Source organism: Solea senegalensis, unplaced genomic scaffold (genome assembly GCF_019176455.1).
Source record: "Solea senegalensis isolate Sse05_10M unplaced genomic scaffold, IFAPA_SoseM_1 scf7180000015199, whole genome shotgun sequence".
NCBI classification, from domain to species: Eukaryota; Metazoa; Chordata; class Actinopteri; order Pleuronectiformes; family Soleidae; genus Solea; species Solea senegalensis.
In genome coordinates, this window is record NW_025321256.1 from 103,307 (window position 1) to 124,532 (window position 21,226).

General features: G+C 39.8%; 1 protein-coding gene across 10 annotated transcripts; it reads right to left on the reverse strand.

The window, feature by feature from the left end:
• Positions 1–593: 593 nt before the first annotated feature.
• LOC122762062 (ETS-related transcription factor Elf-2-like) lies at positions 594–19,727 on the reverse strand. 10 transcript variants are annotated; one of them, XM_044017232.1, is made up of 10 exons: positions 19,312–19,727; positions 11,436–11,587; positions 11,073–11,325; positions 5,198–5,311; positions 4,678–4,866; positions 4,388–4,474; positions 3,916–4,108; positions 3,436–3,828; positions 3,152–3,326; positions 594–2,498 (listed from the first exon to the last, which is right to left on the reverse strand). In XM_044017232.1, exons 2-10 carry the CDS (start codon positions 11,508–11,510, stop codon positions 1,887–1,889), a joined length of 2,091 nt encoding a protein of 696 aa, XP_043873167.1. In that variant the 5' UTR covers positions 11,511–11,587; positions 19,312–19,727; the 3' UTR covers positions 594–1,886. The 10 variants fall into 10 exon arrangements, with proteins under 10 accessions (XP_043873167.1, XP_043873165.1, XP_043873166.1 ...); XM_044017230.1 differs by having other exon boundaries at positions 3,916–4,111; XM_044017231.1 differs by having other exon boundaries at positions 11,073–11,328; positions 19,312–19,726.
• Positions 19,728–21,226: the final 1,499 nt, after the last annotated feature.

Sequence of the window (21,226 nt, forward strand, 5' to 3'; positions counted from 1 at the left end):
GTAATAAAAAAAAATGCGTGAAACATGACCAGTTGTACGACTTTTCTTCAGCGTCATCCAGCCGCTCACTGGTCGCCTTTCACAATGGGGTTAAGTGTCTTGCTCAAGGACGCAGAGCCAGGAATTGAACCCAAATCCTTCCAGTTGACAGACAACTCACCCTACCACTGATTCACCATTGCTCAATCCTAACGCCTCACTTTTGAAATACTTTAACTCCTACTTCTAAAACTTAAGATCATTTTATATCAGAAAGTTACATTTGATACACAAGTACAGTAAATGTCATATACATTAAGATACATTTTCTGGTAAGGTACTTTATACAAGACTGGGAAAACCTATCAGGTATAATTACGAGATAAAAATGTCTCCTTTTTTAACTCATAATTTGAAACACATCTGTAAAAGATCAGAATTGGATCTCATGTTTTTTTTAGCGGTCCAGACTGAGTCATGCACGTGACATCAATGTTAATTCTGATCTGTAATTAATCAGATTTGAACATCATCGTAGCCGTTCACATGAAGTGGAAGCTTAAAACCTGTGATGGAATTGTTCTCAGCTGAAAACAAAAGGAATGGAAAAAAAGTTGAGTTTCAAATGTTTTATGTTTCAGTAAAATCTACTTTAATACACTTTGAAACAAGAGTACAACAAAATAGAATATACTTCAAATGTTGAATATACAAACAGTTCAGTCTGAACACAAACATTTTTTCTATTGTCCCTTTTTTTTTTTTAGATTAAAAAATAAAAATAATGAAATGTTGAGCCAAAAATGGCACAGACTCTGTAAGTAAAGTGACCTGGGATCCACAGTGGTTTCTTTTCTTTTTTTCTTTTGACATGGTGTGATTTTTCACTGCCTACATTTCAGAAAATTAAAATAACGTATTCATTTGTTGACGTACATCATCGCGTCCTGGCTTCCAGTGGCTTTTTCCCCCACACAGCCAGACCGAGTGCAGTCAGAGCCAAACAAAGATCCTTTTTGTCAAACACAGGGAGCATATTTAAGTGTGCAGATTTTCTTGATGGAGACATGGGAATAGAAGATGAAAACAAATATCAGACGCCCTCCGTAAAATAATACTGTGCTTGGTACAAGGTATCAAAACACAAATTAAAATTTCAGTTAACCGTTCAAGCGCTACATGAAAAAGAATGTTAGAATTTAAACCTATGGCTGTTAACTTTAGCTCCATAAACTGTATAGAAGATATACATTATATATATATATATATATAAATATGTACATACACAACCATTTCACTGTCTTTGTGACAGCTTCTCCCTCGCTCTCATGTAGCACCATGCACACATGATCCACACAGTGATGAAAGTTGCTGGTTTTATCCATGACGGAGAAGAAAATATTGAAAATAAAACATCTACAAAAGTTTCATCACATCACTCTCCTTTTTTTATATCTGTTTATCAGTTCACATTTTTTTGTTTGGTTGTGATCATTTGCCTGGTTTTGTAGTGTTTTGGAATCCTCTTTTTTCCCCCTCGCTCTAATTTGACTCAGTGATGTTAATGCGTTTAGAAGGCAGACGCTGTAGTGATGACGGTTGGTCCCTTTACCTTCACCAACAAACTCCCGCTGAAGTCTGTGTTTTCCTCTGTACGAGGATCCAGTTTGAACTTGGGACACAACACTGAGAATCTGCCTTGGTTCAATTTCAGTCTGAGGCAGCGAGTGAAAACAGGCTGAAGACTAATATATATAAAAAAAACAAAAACAGGCTTTCAGAAGTCAGATTTTAAAGTCTCACAGACTGCTGCTGGTTATCAAAGGAGTAAAAATGACTTCAGATATGTACAAACTAACTCTCTGTCAGAGACGGAGAAGACGCATACTCGTAAATGTGTGTGTTTTTCAACACTCGGGCTCTTCTGACTTAATCGTCACATTAGGTGTTTCCAGTTTGAATACCACCTCTGCGTCTACCGCCTCTGTTTGGACGTTGTGGACAGTTTTGGGGTTCCCCTGGTTCTGTTGAGCTGCCGCCGGCAGAGGCACCTGCACAGTCTGGACCTGGATTCCTGCAGCCTTCAGCTTCTCCACTGTCACTCCTCCGGACGCCGATGCTCCGATCAATAGCTCTGAGCCGCTGATGAGTCCACTAAAGACGCGAGGCTGATTGGTGGTCGACACCGTCATCGCTCCTGCCCTGCTGCCGATGCTTCCCGGCTGTGACACCACCAGAGTCTGTTGCTGTGCCTGCGTCGGCACGGTGAGTCTCATCACCTGCGTTCCAGGAGCGACGCTGACAGGAGACAGCGTCCGCATGGTCAGAGGGCTGCCAAGGAGGCTGATGCCTGCCGAGGAGGCGCCGATGCCGGGCTTGTTTGTGCCGCCGGAGGCTTGGAGATGACACTGAGCTAACTGATGAGCTGGGATGGTGATGATCTTTGCCAGCTGCACTGTGATCTTGTCTCCGTTCTCTGCTGTGGCGGGAACCATGGTGGGGATCGTCTGAAGCACAACCTGTGTGTAAAATGTAGGTTTTAATGACAGATGTAGAATATACAACTCGTAAGTATATTTATACAGGTGTATAATCACTTTAAAATGTTTCTATTTTTTTGTTTTGTTGTCATTTATTAATCCTCATAGGGAAATTCCTCCTTCATTAACCCATCCTCTACTTAGAAACTCCTAGAATTAGGAGAATTGAGCAACTACTGAGCAGGTCATGGGGAGAAATGGGGTTCAGAGGATCCCCTGCCCTCGACATGTCGCGATTCAAACTGACGGCCTTCTAGTTAAAAGTCAAGTTCTATTTCCACTTGGCCAAAGGATAACCTCCATGCACATTAGATAAGGATCTTAGTTTCCAGAAGTGGCCATTTTGCCGCAATGTTTCCGTAGCAGCCTGAACAACGTGTATTTTGATTTTAAAGAGGAGGAAACAGCAGAGGGGGTGGAATCAGCATCAACTGGACTTGTAGTGGTCTTGAATATGTTTTTTCCTCTCATCTAAGAATCTTCTTCAGATCAGAGGAGAAACTTCATCAAGAAAAGTCCAGGTGACACAGATTCAGTGATTTTCGGACAACCTTGAAAAGCATAATTAAAATCGATGGAAGGATGAAACTGCACTGTGCATTGGAGCAGAGATGACATCAGTTTCCACAAACCTTCTGTTGTGAGTTGGCGTTACCAGCAGCACCAATCGCAGAAGTGCTGTTGAGGAGGGTGGTGTGTCCGGCTCCCCCTGTTGTTCCTGTCGACTGCTGCACAGCAACTGTGGAGATCTTCTGCCCCAGTGATGTCGTCATGACCACGGGAACCTGCATAGCCACCCGCACCGTTCTGCACGCAAAGAGTTGGGACAGAAAAGAGAGTCAAACCTTAGGACTTTTTCAGGTAAGAGACTTTAATGTCAAAGCCGAAGGTCCTTGTCCCTCTGCATGGTTCTAACCTGGACCCGGTGGCGTTTGGGATGATTGTTGTGCGAGACTGTTGTGCCTGACTGACATCTGGTGCTGCAGTAACGGTCACTATCCGGGGAACCCCTGCTGCCACCGCTTTGCTCACTGTAGCAACAGGAGCCTGGACGATATTGGGTCTGTTCCCGCCCCGCAGGATGTTGGGCTTCTTGGTGGACGAGACTTCGGACGCCTGGAGCAGCATGTCTGTCGGCGGCGGCACACGCTCATAGGAGGCTGCAGTGTCTGAAGTGACAAGATCGCCGGAGATGTCCATGTCTGTTGTGTCGTCGTCGATGATGACGATGTTCTTGGGCATCTCCTTGAACTGGTAAACCAGCCGCTGACCTTCTACTTTGGCAAGGATGCCGCGCTGGTAGTAATATCTGAGGGTAAAGGTTGACCACAGGTTAGAATGTTGTTTCTCTAAACTAACTAAGCTCACCACAGTCAGTCACACGCACACTCCTGACCTTAGAGCCCGTCCCATGGTCTCATAGTTCATGTCTGGCTTGTTCTTGTGTTTGCCCCACAGCTTGGACACAGCTTTTGAGTCCACCAGTTTGAAGATACCCTGCTCCCTCTGTGTCCACTTGATGTATCTGGGACAGGTGTTCTTGTCCTGCAGGAGGTCCAGCAGAAACTCCCATAGGTAGGTGGTGCTCCCTGCTGGAAGCCACAGTAAATTTAAAGCTCTGTTAAGCACTTTTGTTTATCTTCCTCAGAGTAAAACAAACTGGAACAGCATGCAAATAATACTATGTAAACACCTACGGCAGGTGTGGGAGAATACTGAGTAAAAATGTTTTTTTACTCATTTAAATTATACTTGTTTATTTTTATCATTTACAAAATGCAGAAGAGGAATCTGTCCACCTTTTCCATTTTCCACAGCTGCTTAAACTGTTTGCACAGTAATGTTTTGACATTGATACAACAGCATACCTTTTCCTTCTCTTTGCTTCCTCTTGATACCAAACTCTGCTGAGCCGTTAGACATGGCCAACTGATGTGTCTTTGGCTTCCGTCCAGCTACAAAAATAAATGTTTGAGCAAGGGTTTAATTATTTGTTTGAAATCAGTGGTCCCTGGTGTCCCTGACCCATGATGCTCGACCACTAGGTGGTGCTCTTAGTTTACACCATTCAGTAATCAAGAGTGTATATTACTTTTTTGGTTTAAGCTTTGTTTTGTGAGTAAGGCTCAATAAGCTAACTGGCATGCTTTTCATCTACCTCTCCTCTTTTTGACAGGCTCGTGGTCAGGTTCCGGCTCTGGATCCTCCAGCATTGTGACCATGTCTTCATCTTCCTCCTCGCAGTAATCCTCTGTCGATATCTCCACCTCTGACACTGCCATCACATCTGGGCGCATGGCAGCGTGAAGGATGTCTGGCGTCGCTATGCATGACGACACAAACGTGTCTGGGTGGAGGCGAGAGAGGAGGATGAGGAGGAATGAATTAAGACTTTTGAGTTGAAACTGAATCACCAAGTTGGTGAGAATTCTAACTATGACATTTTAAGTTCACTGTGCAAAAGCAGGGCTGAAACAATTCCTTGATTAATCGCTACTAAATGAATCGTCAACTATTTTGATTATCGAATAACCAGTTTGAGTATTTTTAAGCAATTAAAACAAGTATTTTTTGAGTAAAATCTGATTCTATTATGTAGATGAACAAAATTGTATTGCTCAATTAACACACTTTACCATCAAATGTTGTATACTGTTATCCAGTATTTTATTAATTACCTGGACTGCGGTCCTCTCTGATGCTGGATGGTGAATCCATGTGAAGCAGAGCTTCTGCTGCCTCAAACGTCTTGTCAGAGCAGTGGATGCTGGTGCCGTGGACAGAGGCCTCCACTGAAAACACACACACCAACAAAACACAATCATTTAGCAAATTGTTTTCACAAAACACATACATTTCTACTGATCAAAAACACTACATTTGCTGCCAAGTTGAATTCAATTTAAAGGCAACTTTTCTGCAAAACAATGTATTAATTGAAGAAATATAATGACTTCAAACTCTTAAACTTCCAATCATAGTATCTTTACTAGTGTAGAAACAATACATCTGAATCATATGGCTCCCCCTAGTGGATAAATCCAGTTGCTTTCGTGACAGTGATAAAACACAGTACAACACATTCACTCTGATTCAAACTTGGTATCAGTTTGATGTAAAGAACAGCCTTCACACAAATATATTTATTTGTATGCATTTTAACATTTGTTGACACGGTTTACTTTTTTTTTTTACCCTGCACCTTTGCCTTGGTCCTTTACATACCAGAACTGCATAAGAATAGCGCAAATTCACAAGTGCTCACGTAAAAACCCTGACTACAATCACAGCTGCTGTCCAATATGTGCACACATGCAGTTAGAAAAGCCTAAAGGAAGGAGCATGGGAAGAAACCAGCGGCACCTGCTGCTGTTGTCAATCAGTGGTGGGAAGCACGAGAATCTTTTCCACCCTGCTCTGTCCATGTTTGGCTATCACACAAGGACAGAAACTGCATGGGGGGGAGACACGGTCTATCTTTAGACTGTCCCACTCCGAATTACCCAGGACATGCAGGTGGTGAGCACAGCAAGGATTCTACAGTGTTTCCAAAATGTTTTATAAGACACACTTCTTTTTTTTTTTTTTTAAAAAGATCAAATTCACGATAGGAGCAAATTTATGCACATTTCTGACCATTTATACTGCCATTTCTGCACAAATTAATATTATTTTGATTCTGTAATCAAGAAATGTAAGTCACACACGACTAGAATCAAAATCAGAAAATGTATCTAGCAACACAAGAAAACCCTATGTCATAACTTCACCAGACTGTAGAGCTGCCCCTGGAAATAAACAATGCTGTAATCAGACTATGAAGGTGTGAGGTCAGAGAGTTGCTACTTGTTTAACCTACATGTACACAAGAAACTACAGCCACTTAACAACTGTATGAATGATTTGCAATTAAAAAAACAAATTAAAAAACTGTTGTTGTTTTTTATCTTATATTGCTTTGTAATAAACGTCTGAATAATTTCAGAATTCAAGAAACTATCATATACTGTGTAAAGGCGCCAAGAATAACAGTCCGACAAAAAAGTAGTGCCTCCTCTGAAAACTTCCGTGTTTACACTCCTCGTCCTTTCCCTCCAGTTCTCTTCGAAGAAACTCACAAATCCTGCTGTCAATCAACATCCGCCTCTCCTGCGATTGGCTTGAGTTCTGCCTCAGAGCCCGCCCCCCGGTGAAACCTCATTGGCTTCCTATTGGTGTTTCAAACTACTCCGTACGTTATTGGCTGAAACTGAAAGTCAGTCACCAGCACGCTCCGCCCGCTGTATTAACAATGCTTCCGCCATCGAATTGTATAGAATACTTAAAACATTACCATTAAACACAAAATGGCGTCGTCACGACATAATGTAATAATAGAGATATGGCGTAAATACTTTTTTATTATAACAAATGCATATAAACACGTTGATAAAGTCGAATAATGGAACGAGTTTACGGAAGAAAGCGAGTGAGAAAGGCCAGCCCACGCTTCACACACACACACGATAACGGAAACCAACAAACACAATATATCGCATTCTGACACAATAAATGTTATTTGCGACCTTAACAAAGTTAATAAGTACAGAAAAACAACAACAACAAATTTATTTCGTGGCAAATTTGACTCCCATTAATGAACTTCACATCTAATTATTCAAACAAACTGGAGCCAAACACGATGGAATTCAAGAAAAACCACAGTAATCGGAATTCTACCAAAAACACGACGGTGTGTACGAGGTGGTGAATGGTAGTAAAAAAATAAACCCACATGTCCTCGCCACTCAGACAGCGTGGCAAAGACGTAGGAAAGACAACATCTTTACACTTCCTGGTTGGGCAGAGCCGACCTGCAGACCGTTATCTAGTCTCCACACAGCGACACAAAACGGCTCCACTGTGCAAAACACACGCCGTGCACAGATACACCTCATCGTGCAAACAGAGGGGCCAAAAAAAACGTTTTGTCCCGTTTACATGGTGGGGGCGGCTTCGTAAACCGTGTAGCAACGCCATGCAGGTTGCTAACCAAGGTGATCACTTCCTGATTGTCCTCCATTACTTCAGCACGCTCCACGGCGGACTGAGACGCCGCAGACTTGAGTAAAAACGCGAGCCCCGCACTCGCGAGTCGCGGTGGTGGCGACATGAAGTTACGTTACCGGCTTTGATGAGCAGATCGAGCTGGTTTGCATGTCCCTCATGCCGTGATGTCGCCATGTTTTCCACCCTTTGCTGCAGCTTCACATTCAGACTTCTCACTGAATTCTATGGGAAGCCACTAAGCTCAAATCATTCCGCGGCCTATGGGACACACATTTCCACGAGACACGTTACGACAGTCAAGTTGTATCCCTCCGCCGCCGACACAGGAAATCCTTCCTTCGCCCGCCCCCTCGTGCGTAATGATAACGTCATATAAAGCTGTATCGCGATAACTTTATCTTTTTGTGTATATATATATATATATATATATATATATGTATATATATATATGTATATATACACATACACACACATATATATATGAAAATCAAAACAAGCTCTATGATTTTTCAGCTTCTTGTGAAAATTTGCTGTTTTCTTTGCTCCACATAACAAAGAAATCATTAAAACGGAATGATCATCGTTTCCAGTTTTGGTAAACACTAATTAAATTTTACGGACCAAACAAGTACTGGACTTAACGAGTAAATAACTGACAGATTAATCGTTTAAGAAAATAATTGTTAGTTGCAGCCCAAGTTTAGTCCTGAAACTTAACTTAGTGTACAACTTGTATAAGCAACATTAAATGTTAGTTCTTTATGTACTAAGTCGCTAAAAAAATGTCATATCTGTAATTAAAATGAGAAACACTACAAAGAACATCAGTGCAGAAATACAAAACTTTAAAAAAAATAGGCTTCTTTAAAACTCTGGCATATGATTGTAATCAAAGTGTGGCATTTCGATGGTCAGGGTTTTAAGGGGAACAAATTATGGGAAATTATGCTTTTTTTATCACTTTTTGCAAAACTGAGATTTAGAATGACATTTAAGTAAGACCAATGGTAATGTGCTTGGAGTTTCTGAATTTGAAGCTTCAAGTTTTTAAAATGACATGCATAGTTCAAATTTTGTGTATGAATTGGGGTAAAATGTAAACACACTAGACAAATAAATCCATAATTGCATAACAAAACAACAACAAACAACATTTCATTAAACCAAAGTGATTTCTTGAAACAGTTTTGTAACAATTGTGTTTACTTGTGTTTGTTGCCATCTTTAAATTATGCGTTTCACTTCTCATACAAGTCTACCTATAGTTAATTTTCCAAAGATGATGTGCCTGTGAGTTTTATGGACTTTAGGAAGTTCATGTCCAAAGCTAACTCAATACTTTGAATGTTTAGAGAGCAAAATATACTGACTGAAATATTTGACCTCTTCCTTTGTTAGATGCCACTGTCCTTTTCTATCTTATTTGATAATTATTTTGAGAAAATATGATTGGGAAACTCATGAATAGCTGTGAGTGTTCATCCTTACTGCAACTCATGAAATTTTTGAGGCAAATTTTCACACGTGTGACTTGGAGCGAGGCTTAAAAATAATGTGGTTAAGTAAATACTCCAGGGGCAATTTGAGGATGTGATTTAGTTCAGTGTTCATAGAATTAATATTATGTTGTTTTTGGTTTTTTTACTTATCAAAACAGCACTGCATTCAGAGAAGTCACCATGAATGAGGTATTTTAACAGTGTTCATGAAGGTTATTACACTAAAATGTCCACAAGGTGGCAGCGTGTGTCCACACGAGTCGTTGATATGAATTCATGTGAACTCTCAACATGTTAAATTCATCCTCCTCATAACTTAAAAAAAAAAATAGACATGCTTGGGTCAAAAAGCTGTTGAAATTCAGAGGGTGAAGACTTTGAAGAGTAAGATGTGCTAAAAAATACAACCAACAACCAACAGATCCAGAATAACAAAATATCAACCCTAGGTAGAAAAATATCCAAACACACCACAAAAATCAAGAATGTGTTAGAAGAGTAAGACACAAAGAATGAGTTGATTTAGACTTTTTCAGGGCACAGTTCATTCCAATTTTTGTTTATTTTCTGATGACTTAGGTCATGCAACCAGCTGAATATATATAAAGAATATCTAAAAAAATATGTGGAATTAAGTGGGGTTTGTAATTTAAGGCTCAGACTATGAGCTGCTTTGTTCAATAAGAATTGGATTCAGAAATTAAAAGTTCAGAGCTAATGTGTTATTTCGGAAATACACAGACCATAAACACATAATATAACAGCAGGTAAATGTTCTTTTATCTAAAAATAAGAAATGCTTGTGACCCTGTAGATTCAAAGACTCAAGATTATGATGGATTATAGGGTTGGGTCAAAATATCGATATTTCAATGAATAAATAAAGGCACTCTAAAGTGAACAGTCCCTGCCAGTTTCACTCATGGTGGCGCCGCTCAAATAAATGAGGGAACCTTGTGTGGAAGTTATCTGGCTAAAGAAGACGGAGTTTACAGGGGGATAATGGTGGAGAAAGCTACATTAAGAAATGCTCCATCCACGTTCAATATATGGACTTTATGCACTTTGCTCTCTGTGTTGTGATTATATAGAGAAATCCAGCACTTACAAAATGGTAAATGGGCTTTATTTATTAAGCACTTTTCTAGTCTTGATGACCACTCAAAGCTGCTTTACACTACAGTTTTGCCATTCACCCATTCACACGGTGCATCTATGTGCGGCGCATTTTCTATCACTCATCTTTCATACCCATTCACATGCTGCCGACACAGAGCGTGGGTTAAGTGTCTGGCCCAAGGACACATCGGCATGTAGACTAGCGGAGTCGGGAATTAAACCACAACCTTTAAATTGAAAGACAACTCAACTAGCTCAAACTACACAGCCTCGAACAGAGCTCTCAGACAAAGGTTGTTCTCCCTGCTAGCAATGTTTCTTGTCAGAGTGCACCCAGCATCAGTGGTGGACATCACATCAACACAATTTGAGCACCATTATCTTTTCTTGAGACATATGGCGCTTTTCCACCACACAGTACTACCTCAGCTCGGCACGGCACGACTCTACACGGTTTGCTTGGTTTTCCATTACAAAATAGTACCTCCTCAACGTGGGCAGTGTCATCACTGCACGGCTGCATGAATCTGCCGTGACTTTGTTTTACATGCGACACACAAAAACTAGTGACTTGTAAAGCAGTTGTTTTTGAATTTTTATTCATTAGAATCAATTAATTAAAAAGATTTGTTCAGCTTTTACTGCATGACCAAAGCGCACACAGGGGTTGTAATACGGATTGCCGCTCGCAATCGGCATTTTTTGAGAAAAGTGCCAATAGTTAGCCATGGGAGACACTGCTCTGCTAACATTTGATAGCTGCCTCCTCATGCTACCTAAATCTAGCATTAGCCCCCTGTCCACTTTCTAGAATAGTCCAGAACTAAGCAGCAGGTGATGTCAACTCAAAATTATGTATACAGTTAAGGTTTTTACACTACCTCACCTGTTTCCCCTTCTGTCTCCACCACCTGCTCATCGACCACTTCCTGCATCAGGTACATTCCGTCATCATACACCAACACCTGGGCTGAGTAACTTTGGTCCTCGACCAGACTGGCACCAGGAACCTCCTCCACTATGACTGCTGGATAATCCTCTGCCTCCTCTCTGACCTGTACTTCCTCGTAGGTCTCCTCAGCTTCACACTCGCCTTCCACCTCTCCATCCATCTCTGGATCCACGTCACACTCTCCCTCCTGCTGAGGACATTTAAAAACAAGATGTTTACTACAGCTGTCATTTTGAATGACATTACATGGGACATTAGAAAATAAGGGAATGCTGATTGTGTCTATGTGGAACTCACCTGTTGAGGGTCCTCCTCCGCTGACACATACTCCACCACAGTCCCACCAGTGTCGACCAGCACCACTGAGGTCATGACTCATGGGATCACACGGCAAATGATTTAGCCTCAGCTCCCGTGTAGTGGTGCAACTTTATGGAAAAACACAGCCCCTGGAGAAACAGGAAGACATGATAAACAAAACTGGGTTTATAATAATGAATTAACTTAGACTCAGTTTAAAACTTGTGATTAAGGTACGGCAATATGGCTTATAAATAATATCTCAGTACTTTTGGGCTATTCTCAGAATTATTTGGTTTTACTGATTTCTTTGTTACATGGAACAAAGAAACCAGACAATATTCACATTCAAGAAGCTGGAGAAACAGAAAGCTTGTTTTAACTATTGAATAAAAAACACTCAAACTCAATTGATTATTATTATTATAAGTAGTTGACAATTAATTTAATAATTGAATAATACTCTATTAATCAAATAATCATTGCAGCCCTCACTGTAAATAATACACTCTAAAATAAAATGTGTACAATGACAAAGATTTTAAAGTAATCTGTCCAAAACATGACTACACACCCCTCCAAGTACAACCCAAGCCTCAGCAAAAGGCCTGAGATCTGTGCCGTTGCTTCCTCTCTGGCTTCATCCCGTAGGAAGTGCCTTTTTCTGCATTTACAGGAAGAAATTAAGTGACAGGAAGCCAACTCATTCCCTCGAAAACATGCATGGTCCAGAGGCGGCTGGATTGGAGTGCAATGGTAATCGTTTTAGAACTACACAGCCTTTGGTTCCTGTTCTGTGCAAGTTTGCATGGCGACAATATAATGTAAGACAAAGGAAAAGCTGAACCATGGATAGGCAGACAGAAACATGCATACACACTAGGGCTGTAACAATATGCAATATGAAACCGAAATCGCGACACTCAGATCCACGATCCTGTGTCGCGGTGTGATAAGGCAGAATCGCGACACACCCCTTCCAACTCCCAGAGTTATCTCTCCCGTTCAGATCAAATGAATCATGTGACGCCTGCCTGCAAAAGTTGAGCTAGTTGAAGAAGAACGTGACGAAACATGGCAACCAACCCAGAAATAGCGGATCCTCCCTCTTCATTTAAGTCAGCAGTATGGCAACATTTCGGCTAACCTGGTGGAGATAAAGGACGGCAATCGTGTAGACGACAAGACCCACACAATTTGCCGTAAGTGCTTTAAGTGACAACAGATAACAGCAGAAACATTGCCAATGCTGTCGAAGCAGCCAGATTTTCCCCGCATACTGTATACGATGCTTTGCTCACACTGTTAATCTGGCTGCGCAGAGAGGGATGGGCGTTCACCAGATGTCCCGACTCCTCGGCAGAGTGAGGAAAGTTGTCACGTTTTTCCACCGCAGTGACAGCTGCAGCTGTGTTGATGCTACAGCTGCCCTTACACAAGCTGGTCACTGCAGGTGACATTGTCACAGTACAGAGAGCAAGCCTTCAGAAGAAGAATTTTCAACGAGTTTGGTTTTGTTAAGAGAAAGAAGTTGTTTATTTGTTTAATGTTTACTTACTTGATTTGTGGTTTGCAGCACAGGCAGTAAGCCTCAGTTACCTCAGTGTGAAACAGTAGCCATTTAATTTACTTTGTAAAAAGAATTTTCAACATGCTCGAATCATCTCCACAGTGGAGTTTAGTTCTGTTTGTTTTTCAACAGTATTTTGTTACAAAGAAAACAGAAGTGTTATAGCTTTGGCTATTTATATTGTTAATAATTTGCATAGTTAATCTTGTTCTTTGGTGTTCAGTTTATAAAGGTTTTTCAAACGTTATTTAATAAAAAATAACGCCCCCTCCCCCAAAAAAATAAATAAATCGTGTTACAAATCGAATCATGGGTCAAAAATCGTGATACGTATCGAATCGTGGGTTTGGTGTATCATTACATTCCTAATACATACCATCTCCTTCTTTGACTTAAAGGGCTTTCTTAGCCACTGATCTACTGAGACTTAAAGCATTCTTCCATTAATGAGTTTTAAAAGTACAATGATGCATCATAAAAGTGGAGTAAGCAATGTTGAAGAAATTTAACATTGTTTATAACAAAACAAATACACCCCTCCCTTCAGTGCTGCTTGAGAAACTCCACCCCACATATTTAAGCACACAATGTATCCGAGGCCACTTTTTACATGTCGTAATATCTAAAAAAAAACTAAAAAAAAACTTAAATATTCCTTCCAGTCTGTGAGATAATTGCATTAAGACAGCTATTCATTTATAAACAGTATGGGAGGGTGTGTTTTTCTGGCCTTTCTAATCCTTATAAAGAATCTACACTGGCAAGCAAAGCAGTAACCTGACCTGTTAAAACTTCAAGTAAAGGAACATTTTGTTTGTGGAAATAGAGGTGTTCCTAAACAAAATGCCTAATTTAACAATAGCAATTTCACTGTGAGGGGACTGGTCAAAAATGATGCTACAGCTCATTCGGACACATCTGGTTTGTGCGGCTCATCAGACGAAAGGTCTATCAGGCAGGGGAGTTGGGATGTCAGCTGGTTCGAGGGTCGCCAGGTGACTATCCTCAGTGACTTCTTCTGTTTTTTGTGCATACGCTGTCCAAGTGCACCCAATGCGCTCTTTGCATGCGGTTCCAAAATTGATGACACAAATTGGGGTTATTGGGTCAGTGCGCACTTCGTGGATGTACAGTGCGCACTTCGTGGATGTACATGTTTACCTGGGCCTTTAGTTCTAGCTAAGTTCCTTGAGCAGAATCTTGTGGAGATGACAGGACATGGATTTCTACGTGAGCTCTGTTTTTAAATTCTCCCACTGCTATGTTCATCCAGTGGAAAACAAATTGCAACTGTGTGTGAGACTGTGTGAAAATACACATTTTGTATTCCTTATAGTTCACATCTCTGGTGGCTCTATCATGACTGTTCACAATGGCACACTTGGCCTCTATTTTTCCCCAAAAACAGGTCCAAACATAAAACCAATTTTCTTCTTTTAAACCAGAGCACAGCACACCCTGGCCAGGATGCCCACCCCCTACTTATGGATAATGACACACAGAAATTCTTTGAATTCATATGGAGGCACAAAGACCAGGGTTAGAAATAACCCTAACCTGACTTAAAGGTTCAGTCTAATTTAGATAATAAATTAATTAATTTCATTTCCCCAGAATGAGGCTTTTGCAGTCATATCAAAGCCGGGTCAGCTCCACAGAGGCCGCGATTTTGGATAATATTTTGTACAATAATAGCCCACAATAGACAGAATAAACATATTTTTATCATAAAGCGAAAAGAACAAACAATCCCCAAACACAAGAAAAAGAAGACGGCGACTAAGATAAGCAACAGCATAATTTTCCAAAATTAGCGTATTGGTTGTCAATACGCAAGGTTGTAAAACACAAGGGTGGCTTTTTGAGATTTTCCCACTCAGGGACCTGTTGTAAAAAATTTTTTATTTTCTAGGGTTCCCAAAACGCAGTACTGCATGTATAAAACCTATATTTTCTTTTGTGTGAACAGTCCCTTAGGGTCTCCAACACACTTAAGAGGAGAAGAGCTGCAAGATGCAGCTTCACCAATAAATGCAGCAAAATTTTACACACTCTAACTTTAACATTTTCAATGCAAAAGCAGTAACACCCACGCATAAACTTCAGCTTCACAGTGCAACTGCAAGTCACTAATTTTAGTCAGTATAGTAAGAAATCCAGTTAAGCGGTCTGACCGTACAACGTTCTTTGACATGGTGTGTATGATCATGCTCTGTTACTCCAACTACTATATAATAGATGAACCACAGTGTGCCAGTTATCTTTGCTAACGAGACCATCAGCTCAGATTGAAAAACCCTCTGTTGAATAATTTAAACACACACAGAAGACACACTCGTTTGTCTGACAGAGAATTTTAAGAGGAGGGACCTCAAGAACCACAGAATTGTAATTTCCAGTTTCTTTTTGGAGGTAAAGCTATGATAATGGCTACAGAGGACCAAACCAACCACTCTAATGTTTTTATGAATGTTTCATAACTTTGGCTGCCTGGCACAGGGACTAACCAAAGCAAGGTGTGTACATATGCTGCACTATGCAACGTTATTTTTCAACTGACAAGAGTTATTTTGTAAGATCTGAAAAGGAGTTGGAGATTGTGACAAACATGACCTTGTGTAATCTATCCAGCCTATCTACCTCATTTCATTAGACAACAGCCAGACTGAGATTAAGTGTCAAAGTGCAAAGTCCTGTATGTTTTCCCTTGGTCAACACAATCATGGGGCACTACAATGACTGTGTAGCTTGGATGAATTAGCCTTAATAAGAACATTATTTTTATCTACAAGAACATTTACTCAAGTCATGGACAGAAATACTCTGGCATCTGACTTGCACATTTTTTTATTTATTTTTTTACAATTGGATGGTGGTAAAGTTTGTGTATCGTCACACAGTAAATGCAAAAATGGAAACAGATTCAGCAAATGAAGGATGATGTTTAGAAATCACATGCCTGTCACTTCATTCCAACTTCCACATTTCACTGCACTAGAAAAAAAATTGCTAATCCAAGGGGCAAGAGGAGGTTTGTGTGGACTGATAAGGAAACCACGACATTCCTCGACTTAGTGCAAAGCAAATATTGCGCATCTCAGATGCATCCATGTTTGGATGATGAATATCAAAAACTAGAGCAAAGATCTGTTGATAATGATATTGACATTCTACTAGGACTGCAAATAATGATTATTTTCATAATCAATTAATCTGTAGATTATTATCTCGATTAATCAAATAATCATCAATTGGTGTTTCCCAAACCTCCAAATGATGATGTTCTCAAGAGTGTTGTTTTGTACAGAAAAAAATAATTCAATTTAAATGATTTCTTTGTATATGGAGTAAAGAAGCCAGAAACTATTCATATATAAGAAGTTGAAAAATCAGAAATCTTGTTTTAATTCTTTAAAAAAAAAAAAACTCACACTGATTAATAAATTACCAAAATATTTGATGATTAATTTAGTAATCGATTACTCAAAATTGTTTCAGCCCTACATACTACCAGCAATATTACGTTAAACCACAGTAGTTTTAGTGTCTAGGCTGAATCTGAATACAAGAAATTAGATTGTATTATATTTTTAAAACTATTTTAACAGCTGTACGTGATCTGTTAAGGGGTCGGGTTTCTTTGGTCGGACTTACAGGTTGTGTTGATTCGAACAGGTATTACAGGACCTGCGGGATGACTGCAAACAAGTGGCCAATCTGTTGCTGGAAACCACCAGGAGAAGCATGTCATGTTAAAAGCAAAGGAATTCAGGTCAAAAAGGCACCTTCGAGCTGTTTTACAGTTAGTTACTGGTCATAATGTTACTCTGGAACTCTACACATCCCTGGACTTGAGACACAGCTTAATTTCTTAGTTAGATGTGTTCAGCTCATGATAAACTTTTGAAAGTAGCTTGACTTTACTGTGGCTCTGGTTTATAATACACCCATAAACCCGTCTCCAACTCCAAACCTTTCCCTCATTGTCTTTACTCAAACAATTGTAACATATATGACTCAGACTTTTCCAGGCAGCGGCCATTATACTGTACAAACTGGTGGAATTCTTTTAATGCTAGAAAAGGCAGACTGCAAACATGGCTGATCTATCACTGCTCTGCTTAAACACAATGAGCTTGAATCAATAGCATTTCAACAAACATGTCTATTTGGAAACTACTAGAAGAAACTCTTTACAATCAACTACTAGTCAAGCATGTTGGTAATTACTGTATCAATCTCTGAATAAGGGAAACAGCTTCACATCTTAGCTATAAATGTGTTCGGTTCACTTTGAACTTCCACAAGTACTTTATTATGGCTCTGGTTCATGGTGAGTCACAGACATTTTTAAGTCTTTACCAGATACAACACAGCCCTCCTGACAAACCAAGTTCCCCACCACAACATCCTGAAAAACGATAAAAATCCAAAAGAAATAAAATAAAACTTGCCATGTCATTGTGGAGATGATGTGACTCATAATGCAGGGTCGCATTTTTTACTTGTCTTCTGTTTAAAAATCCACGGAGACAAGGATTAAAGAATGACTGACGCTTTCTTGGCATGCTTAAAGAATAACAGTTTCTATATCTTTCTTTATCTGTCTGTTTTTCTCCCTTTCCTCTTCTCTGTGAGACATACATCCATGCATCCATTAGGCCGGACATCTCTGCTCCCTGTGCCTGCATGTTCCTCGAGTGGAAGAAACCTCTTAGAGCGACTCAGCACTTCTCAGACCCTGCCCTGAGCTCTGATCACATGACAAGGGAAGATATCTCGCTCTCTCTCTCTAGTGCACACACACACACACACACACACACACACACACACACACACACACACACACACACACACACAGTCACGTGACCTTTCAACAACAGCGCTTTTGTTTCAAGTAACTGGGGCTGCTGGTAAATATACAACACCCTGCCTTGTGCCCTACCCTTTCCTCCACTAACACACATGAATACATGTCAGTATTTACTTAATAAGCCCATACAGAGACATTTACATTGTAACTCACTTGTTACATTGCCTCAAGCTGTTATATCTCTCAGATAACATAATAGTCCGTTGTTGTTTCCACTGGGTTAAAGATATTCTGTTAAAACGGTCAAAGATCAAAATGGGAGTTCATATTCCTGTTAGGTTTGCACTGAAAATATTCAGTGCAAATGAAAGTGTTGTCCACAAGTCCAGCATCTCAGTGGTGACTCATTAAAGCCAGCAAAGGAATAGGCTAGAATGGCAGCAAACTGAGTGTGGTCATTTTTATACAAAAACATCACCATGGGAAGAATCTGAAGTATTTAGATGATATGTATGTGAAGAAGTGGAAGGAAATTAAATATTCACCTAATTTATCAACCAATCCAAATCATCATCAAGCTGAAAACATTAACATTAACATAACAAAGATGACAATTGCCACCTGTTACTGGAGCCTAACGATACCATCTTCACAGTTGTCTCCAACAAAGCAAAGCTCCAGTATGTTGACTCTAATCCTGTTTGTGATAAAACCTCTGACACATTATAAACACACAAGTGAGGTCAGTTCGGAGGACAACATTCTATTTACAGTCAGTGAAGAGACACAGATGATGGTTGTGCAGACAGATGGAGAACAGAGAAGCTCCTCATCATCATCATCATCATCAGTACACTATAATCAATGAATATTCAACCAGAGCCCTAGTTTTATTTACATACACTAATTTAACTGCACCATGAAGTGATAACCAGAATGCCATTTTCTTAAACTACCGTACACAAGCTGCTGCTGCTACACGGGGAAAAAGAGACTGTTGGCATCAACTTAGCTTAACGTTAGCTAGCTGAGTAGTTAGCATAGTAGTAGTGACAATAAGGTGTCAGGGAAATGGGAAAATATGACAAACCGTGTGGCTAATGCTGAATAATCATGTCGTCTTGACTGTCTGCGAAATCCTCCTGTTTGTTTCCCAAAATAAACTCAATGGAAACCAACTCTACTGGGAGCAGCAGCCTGACGTTAGCTCTCTGGCTAAGAGGGAGTTAGCTCAGTGTGTGTTTGTGTGTGTTTGTGTTTGTGTGTGTGTGTGTGTGCTCGTACAATAGTCCTCATGGGGACCAAAGCTTGGTCCCAAATAAAACTAATTTCTAAGATACTGGTTAGAGATAAGACGTAAATTGTGGGTGGGTTAAGGTTTGGGTTAAGTATTAACTGTATGGTTAACGGTAAAGATAAGGCTGGGGTTGGATTGAAGAAACAACTTGTGTGTGTGTGTGCGCGTGCGCGCGCGTGTGACAAGTACTTACCTCTCTTTGTAAACGGCTCTACTCTGTTGTCGAATGTTATAGTTCGTGTAGTCCTGCTGCTGCCGCGTTCACGGTCCCACCACTGCTGCGATCACTGACCCGCTGCCGCCCGCGTTCACTGTTTCGCTACTGCTGCGTTCACTGACCCGCTGCTGCCGCCTTCATGATCCCTCCACTGCCGCGTTCATGGCCCCACTAGCGCTGCCGCGGTCACTGACCCGTTGCTGCTGCCTTCTCTATCCCACCACTGCTCATACATACTGCATACTAGCTGCCTGTGTTCGCACTGTGGAGCAGCAGGAGGAGAAGCTGCTGTAGACGGATGCAGGTGTGAAACGCGTCGTGTTCCCAGTGCTTCATTAGTGAAGGAGTCTCCGTCTGTTTTTTTTAGTCAGCCGCTCTCTCTGCTCATGGAGACAGTTCAAGCAAAGCAACACACGTGACGTCTCGGCCTTCAGTAAACAACGGTCTCGCCACAATGCTGTCACCGCTTTTTGAACTTTTTAAAACATTTATAATCAAGAAAACATGTGGCTTTTCTAAATGTGATGCTTTGTCCTGGGAACACTAGAGATTTGTTTTCAAATGTTGATACAATGTTGTTATTGTTGTCAGTTAGTGTCAAATGGGCAATTTATCCATTTATAGTGATGTGTCTCCATCAAGTGGTCAGAAAATCATGCTGTACAGTAGAATGTTTGATTAGTGATAATTAGGTACAATTTAAAAACAATGAAAAATTATAAAATATTGTAACCTTGTTCACAAGTCAAGCATTGTGTTGCTATCGCATATAGCTGAGGTTTGTATTGTCACAAATCAAAAATATAGTTCTTGTTTTGTTTTTTAATTAGTTCAGTCAATTGCTGTTAAGGTGTTACTGATGAACTGATTATCGCAACAACTGGAGCAAAGGAAAAACTATTATATAGAGAATGTACTGGGTAAAAATTATTTTATATCATTTTAACCCTGATCTATTTATCAATTTTTGGCTTTAGAGGGTAAAATATAAACAATCATAACAGAAAGAGAAGATACAAAATACATTAGTCTTCAAAGGTAAAGATTGATGTAGTGCAATATCAAGTTTTCTCCAAGTACATAATCACTTAAAAGTTAACAGAGTAAAAGTATAAGTTCTATACTGTTCTGTACTGTAAACAGAGGTTGGATACATCGGGATTTCATGAAAAAAAAAGCAGAGGTATCCTACAAATAAAACTTAAAAAAGGAAAATTAATTATTAGTTTTTACAAATGAGCTCCTCACTTACCACTACTCCACTGGCATCATCATATTTGTAATTTAAATAGTTACCTCGCAGTTTAATTAAAATAAAAAAATAAATAAAAAACCTTTACTCTGTAGTGTAAAATGTCCTTCATGTTTGTCCTGGATGTGACCAATCATGAATCCATTCTATTACACTTCACAAAGTCCTAATCTTATTTGAAATTGATACATTTCGAGATATTTTCATATCAATTTTTGAAAGAGATTTTGCTGCAAATTATACAAATACAAATCTCTCTAACCTGTTGCATCAACTGTTACCCCAAAGTGGTTATATAATTCACTTTTTATGTAACATGACCACATAGTACAATGCTAATATACAATTGTGAGTCATAATTCAAAATTTAAAACCATAAAAACCTGTTCAAAATATACTGTAGTATACTATCTGCAGACTCGGCTGTATAGAATCTATGGTCAAGTCTCATATATGCATATATTAAAGCATTTTATGAATTAATGTTGGATCTTTCAAATGAGGAAAACTGAATTTAGGACAAAACCTCACAACTTTGAAATATGTGTTTGGTTGATTATTTCACTGTGGTAACAATATTTCTTGGCAACAAATCTTTCTGTATATCATTGAAAAGCCTGTTTATCCCCCTTTAAATGG